The 7,962-nt window shown below is 32.7% G+C and overlaps 1 protein-coding gene across 2 annotated transcripts; it reads left to right on the forward strand.

The window, feature by feature from the left end:
• Nucleotides 1-440: 440 nt before the first annotated feature.
• On the forward strand, nucleotides 441-5,685 carry LOC133785014 (protein ALP1-like). 2 transcript variants are annotated; one of them, XM_062224274.1, is made up of 5 exons: nucleotides 441-539; nucleotides 642-741; nucleotides 4,031-4,571; nucleotides 4,661-4,886; nucleotides 4,971-5,685. In XM_062224274.1, exons 3-5 carry the CDS (start codon nucleotides 4,035-4,037, stop codon nucleotides 5,438-5,440), a joined length of 1,233 nt encoding a protein of 410 aa, XP_062080258.1. In that variant the 5' UTR covers nucleotides 441-539; nucleotides 642-741; nucleotides 4,031-4,034; the 3' UTR covers nucleotides 5,441-5,685. The 2 variants fall into 2 exon arrangements, with proteins under 2 accessions (XP_062080258.1, XP_062080264.1); XM_062224280.1 differs by lacking the exon at nucleotides 441-539 and having other exon boundaries at nucleotides 553-741.
• Nucleotides 5,686-7,962: the final 2,277 nt, after the last annotated feature.

A 7,962-nucleotide genomic window follows, 5' to 3' on the forward strand; every position in this document is an offset into this window, starting at 1 on the left:
TTTTTTTCAAGAGTTCATTATTTGAGTATAATCACACATAGAGAAATTAAGGTTTATTCATGTACCATTTAATATTAACTCATTTGGAATGCAATTAGTACATGAATTAATGAAAACTAATACTTGAGAATTTATAAAAAATAATGGATAAATTTGGTATTTATGAAAAATAAGAGCTGGACTAAAATTCAAGTCTTGTACTCATATTGTATTGTAGTATATGATACTGTAGCATCATAGTGTTCGAGACTATAAGGGCCCGTTTGGTTGGAGGTAATGGGCCAGAAAGGAAAAGAATGGAATGCTAATGGGCTGTATTCTTTTGTTTGGTTGGAAATAACAAATTTGGAAAAGAATTCCGTAGTAATGCTTATTCCACCCTACTCACGGAATACCTTTTCCACTTTTCACTCAGTGGAATTATAATTCCATTCCAGCCCATTAACATCATCTCTCTCCAGCGTCTTCGTCTTCTTCCCCAACTCACTCCACCTACTGAGGACTTCTTCCCCAACTCGCTCCACCGATGAGTTCCTCAGGTACTTATTTGCTTTATTTATTTTGATACCTCACTCTCCTCTTGCTCAACCCCTGAAAACCACAAGCAATCCGACATAACCATCTCTCATTCTCACTCTCAGCAAGCAACACACCCAGTCGGAGGTAGCTGCTCGTCCCAGTCGGAGGTCCGTGTAGAGACACTCTTCTCTTCTTCCTCTGCTTTTCTAATCTGTTGCAGAGGTACTCTCTCGCTATCTCTCTTTCTATGAATTCAGTAAGAGCACCAAATGTTTGATGAAATGCCTATTTGCATATTTTAGATTTTTTTTTCTTTTTTTTGTCGTGTAAAACTTATGATGGAATGCCTATCATGAGTTTAAGACTTTGATCCCTCTACTTAGATTTGATCCCTCTACGAATACAGGAAGGTAGATCTTTGATCCTGTACTTAAGTTTTTAATGTCACAGTTCCCACCATTTTCTCTTCCTGGTATGGTCCTTGCAGCCTCCCTAGCTATCTTCTCCCACTCTGGAGTACCCTCTTGGATCTTTATATGCATGAAAACTGTGTTAGATGTTTAGATTGTAGAAGCTACATAGCTGGTACTTGGTGTTAAAACTGATAGTATGATAGAAATGCGTGAATTGAAACTGTAATATAGTTAGTAGCTTCATGAGGTCATATAGATCATTTAAAAATATACTTAGCAGCATAAACATATGAATTTGATCTTCTTTTTACTGATGATAGTCGTTTATTTTGCTTAGCTAATAAGGATTCTTGTTTAGCTATTAAGGATGCTCTTTCTCATTATTTTAATGCTTCTCGTCAGTTGGTTAATTTTAGTAAATCTTTTGTTCTATTTTCTTTGAATACTTCTTCCCTAATACGCATTTTTTCTGAGAGATTTGCTTTAGAAGATAAGCCTTTTATTGGTGGATATTTAGGTCTCCCTCAATGATTTGATCAATCTCGTAAGAGGGCTTTTTCTTTTATTATAGATAAATTTTCTTCTTTTTTGACTTCTTGGTTCCAAAAGTGTTTTTTTAGATCAGGTAAGGAGGTCCTCCTTAAAGTTGTGTTATTCAAGTCATTCCCTCACTTACTATGCCTTGTTTTAAGTTACCAATTAGGCTCTGCAAAGATATTGAACAGCCTATGGCTAAATTTTGGTGGGGTTCTTTGGGTTCCTGTTCTTTGATCAATCTCGTAAAAGGGCTTTATATTTTATTATAGATAAAATTTCTTTTTTGTAGACTTCTTGGTTCCAAAAGTGTTTTTCTAGAGCAGGTAAGGAGATCCTCTTTAAAATTGTTATTTAAGTCATTCCCTCATTTACTATGTCTTGTTTTAAGTTACCCTACTCGCCGACTGCCACAGGAAGAAGAATACAGATTATCATTATCCCCCAAACACACAAATCATACACACATTTACACACACACAAAAGAGATAGCTAATATATATTATAGATCTCGAGAGAGAGAGAGAAAAAAAGATCTGGGATTTGGGATTTGGTTTTTGGTTTTTGATTTCTCTGTTCTGTTCTTGGTTGGTTTGTAATCCATAATATTAATCTTATTATTATTATTATTATTATTGATTGATAATAATTATAAGATATATAGTTATGGATAATAAAAGCTGTCAATCTTCAGGTGACTCTTCGGTTACCTCTAATAACAGTAGTAGTAGAAGCAGTAACAGTGCTGCTAGCAGAGATCAGTATCTCAAACACCTTAACAAGCTTTCTCATAAAATCGCTAAACCCATTGTTAAACAAATAAAAAAAATTATCATCTTTGGTAAATGAAACAAACCCCATATAATAATATTACTCCCCCAAAATCCCACGTTCACTCCCCCTTTACTACATTGAAATCTATGCTAAAACTAAGGCTGCAAAACCCAGTTCAAGACCATGTTCACCTTCTCCCTTCAAAACCCAGTCAAGACCATGTTCACATTTGTTTCTATATTTTGTATCTTCTTATTTTCTCTTATTGTTTTCTATAAACTCACTTATTTTTAGTCTTATTACTTTATTTCTCATCATACTTTCTCTAAATTTTCTATATTCATTTTCTTTCTTATCACTTTTTCTATCTTCTCACTTTTTTTCTCATTATTTTTTCATCCATTTATCTTTCATATTACTTTCTTTTATTATAGAATTTTACAATGTTTTATTTTTCTAAATATATTTAGTAATTTTCTATTTTAAAAATTGTTTTAAGAAATCATTAGCCAAAAGAAAATAATAAAAACTGTTTACATTTTTCTATTCTCATTTGTGAAAACACAAAACAATATGGAAAAGGTCATTGTTTTTGCCATTTTTGTTGCAACTCTTGCTCTAATTTGTCTGTAGTAACTGCAACAAATCGATGCAAGTTTGTGGAAATAATTATAAGTTGTTGCCTCTACTGTACTGGTATGTCAAGTGCTGCTGTGAGAGAGGGGATTATGTCCTTAAAATTACTACTTTAATTTGGAACACACAATGTAGATGATAACATATACATTGTCTCCATCTGTAAAATCCATGGTCTCTCCTATCTACTTTGTGGGGTTTGCTAGTTCTGTCATATTCTTTTTCAATAACCCTTGGTAATTACTCTGGCAAGACTTGGGTCCAGATAATCCCAATGAACCAAGAGAAGAAAAATGATTTGCATTCCTAGTTCCTACTTCCTACAATAATAGAATCTCATAGTTGAGTTGATCAAAGCTTGATAATGAATCCTAGTCAAACTTTAATTGCCTGTACACTTAGCAGGCATAGTGATTAAAACGTATGAAAGAAGAGCCAGTTAAGGCGAGCTCCAGTAGTTGGGTTGGGTGGGTGAATATGTGGGCTATATATATATATATATGTAGACTCTGTTGGCCACTATGGCCCTGAAAACAAGCAAGTTACTCCAAACATAGTTTGCTTAATTATTCAATTACTTGATTAGCTTAAAACTCAAGTGAAAACTAATTCAATCAATCTATTTATAGTCTAATAAACCCAAATCTTTCCATGTGCAACTTTAAGAAAATGTCTTATATATACCTCACTGTTGAAGAAAATCAAAAGGAAACTAAATTAGATTATAAGAATATATGAAAGATTGACAGAACAAATGTTTCACTTTATCACAAAACTAACAATCTTTGTCTAAATTGACAGATTAATCTCTGTCTGTGTTTCTTCTAATATGCGAGGCAAATTTCTGATGTAGCAAAAAACTTGTGGTTTTTTTTTATTGTAGCTACCATTTAGCTTGGCTTTTGTCGTTTTGGGACTGTATAACTGTAATAGAAGTTTGTATATGGTATTTTTCTGGATGCTTATTTCTTAACAGTGCAGATGCTTCTTTTACCAATAATTAACACTCGTTGAAGTGGATGCTTCTTTATATATATATATATAGTAATCTATTCTTATTTCTTTGTCTAAGTTGTGCCTGTTGTTTATAATCTTCTAGGTGAATAACTGATTGTTGGATTAAAATTTTATTTGCTTGATTATATTCATTGTAGGATAATGGTTCGTTTAACTGTCAGTGAGAGACAAATTTTGAGAAAGAAGAAGATCATGACTCTTTATTTGCATTGGATGAATGTGTTGCATGTAGTGCAGTGGTTTTTCAAATTATGGGAAAAAATTATTGTACATGGTATTGAATCAAGCTCTTTGGGAAGACAATTATACATACTTGATGTTTTTGTCAATAGGCAAATTGTGCATCAAATAGCTTATGAGAGTGATATTATTTGTTTTGATCAACTTAGGATGAATAGGAAAGCATTTAGCAATTTATGCATAATGCTTGAAACTAGGGGTGGGTTAAAAGCATCTAAATACTTGCAAGTAGATGAGCAAGTGGCCATGTTTTTACATGTAATTGCTCATCATGTGAAAAATAGAGTCATTAGATTTCGATTTATGAGATCTGGTGAGACTATTAGCAAGTTTTTTCACAATGTGTTACATTCAATCATTCGACTACATGGAGCGTTATTGAAAAGACCTGAACCGGTTGTTGAAAACTCAACAGATGAAAGGTGGAAATGGTTCAAGGTATATTATATATTACTTGAATTAAAAATCACTACAAATTTTTATTTGTTTGAAATACTAATAAAAAAAGTTTGTTTATTATGTGGTAGAATTGCTTAGGGGCACTAGATGGAACTCATATTAGGGTGAGAGTATCTATGGCTGATAAACCAAAATATCGTACTCGAAAAGGTGAAATAGCTACAAATGTCTTAGGTGTATGCTCCCAAGACATGCAATTCATATATGTGTTACCTGGATGGGAAGGCTCTGCAGCAGATGGTAGAGTTTTACGTGATGCCATACGTAGAACAAATGGTTTGTGTGTTCCAAATGGTATGCTTTGTGTTTTAGATTATACATTTTTTTTTGGATAAGTCATTTAGGAGACAACTTAATCCTTATCTTTATTTATTTTAGGTCATTATTACCTTGTAGATGGTGGATATACTAATTGTAAGGGATTTCTTGCTCCATATCGAGGCCAACGCTATCACCTCAACCAATGGGAAGATGGGAATCCTCCCAGAAATCCACAAGAGTTTTTTAATATGAAGCACTCATCTGCTAGGAATGTCATTGAGAGATGTTTTGGTGCAATTAAGAATCGATGGGCAATTCTTAGGAGTCCATCATTCTATCCAATAAAGACTCAAAACCGAATCATTTTAGCATGTTGTTTGCTTCACAATTTTATTAGGAGAGAAATGCCTAATGATAATACTGATATGCATCCAGAGAATGAGAGTGATAGTGGAGACGAAGAAGACAACATGGATGTTGATGGATCCATAAGAAGTATTGAAGCTTCTGAAGGGTGGACAACATTTAGAAATCATTTAGCACTTGAGATGTATAACGAATGGAGAGAACATAGGAGAGCAAGCTAGTTTTTTTTATTTCTTAGATTAAATGCACAATGATTGTCTAGGTTTCTAAATTTGGTTTCACTTGGCTATGCCAATTCATTTGACTGTTTGTGTAATTGACCACCCCAAAAACTTATATCACTTGCTTTGAAATGGAAAATTTATCTTTAAATTTATGTTTTGTTATTGGTGTGTATATCCATTCACTTTTATTTCTTTATTGCTGGCTGTTTGTTTCTTTTTCATTCAACTACAATATTCCAGCTTTAGTTTTTAGTTTTACAGTATTTTGATACCTTATTTCAGCATGGAGACTTCAAAAGGAAGAGGTCCAGGACAAAATAAAAGATTTTGGAGCGAAGATGAAGACAAACACTTGGTTGAAGCACTTATGGAGCTGAATAATGAAGGGAAGTTTAAAGCTGAAGGAAATTTTAGGCCAGGTCATCTTAGAGCTCTTGAGATGAAATTAAAGGAGCGGATGCCTGAATGTGATATACAAGCTAAGCCACACATTGAGTCTAGAATGAAGACTCATTTTCAAGTGGTTCATGAAATGTTGACTAGACCATTTTGTAGCGGATTTGGGTGGGACAACGACAGAAAAACTGTTACTGCAGAAAAGTCAGTGTGGGAAGCATATTTGTAGGTACTCAAATAATAGTATTTGGTCTGCCATTTTGTTTATGATGTTAATGAATCCATAAGAATGATTGTTTGCTTATGATGTTGATGGATCCATAACAAGGATGGTTTGCTTATTTATTTGAATCTGATTTTTTTATTTTGTATAAATGCAGAGTCACAAAGAAGCAGCCCCTTTCAAGATCAAGTCATTCCCTTGGTATGATGACTTATGTATGGTTTTTGGCAAGGATCGTGCAACTAGAAAAAATGCAGAGAGTGCAGCAGATGTTGTTGAAGAACTTCAAACTGAAGAAGAAAACACTACTCTTGGAGAAGATGATTTCAACTATGCTAACAATGTGGATGAAGTGCCATCTATGTCTGTTTCAGATGCAACAAGAGGTGCTCAATCTCACACTCAATCAGATGGGTCTTCAAAGAAGAAAAGGAAAACTGTAAATCATGAAGAACTTTCAGATGCACTCACACAATCAGCTTGTATTATCGCAAGAGAAATTGAAAAAGCTTCTATTCGTTTGAGTAAAGCTATTGGTGAAGACATGAATGAAAAGCATATGCAACTTGGGAAAGAGTTAGAAAGGACCACTACACTTACCACAGCTCAACGTCATAAGGTAGCTCGCATGATTATGCAAGATAATGCTCTGGTTTCTTACTTTTTCAGTGTCCCAGATAATGAGAAGAATGAATGGGTGACACTTCTTCTTGATGGCTCTCTCTAAGATCATGTTTAGTCCACTTTGCTCTACTACAATTTGCAGGACAATTTATATTGCCTTTGACATTCAGTAGTATACAAATTATAATCTTTTGGATATGATGTAATGTTTTATGCTCATAATTTTGCAAACTAGATTGTCTTTGAGCATAGATCTGAGTAATTGGACATGAATACTTATACTATTTCTAGTGATATTTCATGTGCATGGACAAAGTCTTTTTTGATTATTAGAATATATATATGTTATAATGTTTAGTTTAACATTTTTATGTTATTATATTGTTTTATTTTTAAAAAATATAAAATAATGTTTAGTGATAATTAAAGTAAATTGCATTTGACATTAAAAAAATACTTCACAAAAATAAATTCTTATTGATAATTTTAATATTTTGTAGTGTTCAAAAGTGGAATTATTATGCTTAAAAAAGCAGGATTATTAAATATTATTTTGTAAAAAAAGAATATGAAAAAAAAAAATTAATCATATTTTAAGCACTTTGGGTAATTTTGTCCAAAATAAATTTATTCCATTCCATTCTATTCCATAGTCAACCAAACATAAGAATATGTATTCAATCATTGATTCCATTATTCTAACCAAACAACATAATCGCATTACATTTCTTATTCCATTCCATTACTATTCCTATTCCTATTCCTATTCCATTGTTTCCATTACCTCCAACCAAACGCCACCTAAAAAAACGACTAAAGGGTTCTGTTTGAGGTTAAATTAACCATCTTTTAAATGAAAGATTACCATAAATAACAGTCAATCACAATATTCTTATCATTGATCAAACTTGCCACAAAACATCGACATCATTGAATTTCTCATTATTATTCGAGAACTTCATTTGGTACACTGAATCAACAATGATCGAAAACACGACTGAGAACAATTCCCAGCATATTAATGTTCAAGAAGTTATGTCTTTTGCCAATTAGATTTTAGGTATGAAGATATTAGATCAAAGTCTCATAAAAATCATCATATTAGTAACCAAATCTCATATTTGATTTAAATTTTGAAATTCTCACATTTACCAAAATTTTATCTAGTCTTGTCATATTTATAAAAGAATTTGTTCTTTTAGAAATTTAGAACCCTCTTCTAGTCTTAGGGACATTTTGGTAATTGAGGTAGACTACCAAGGGTATTTTGGGTATT

The sequence above is a fragment of the Humulus lupulus genome, chromosome 1 (assembly GCF_963169125.1).
Source record: "Humulus lupulus chromosome 1, drHumLupu1.1, whole genome shotgun sequence".
Lineage (NCBI taxonomy): Eukaryota > Viridiplantae > Streptophyta > Magnoliopsida > Rosales > Cannabaceae > Humulus > Humulus lupulus.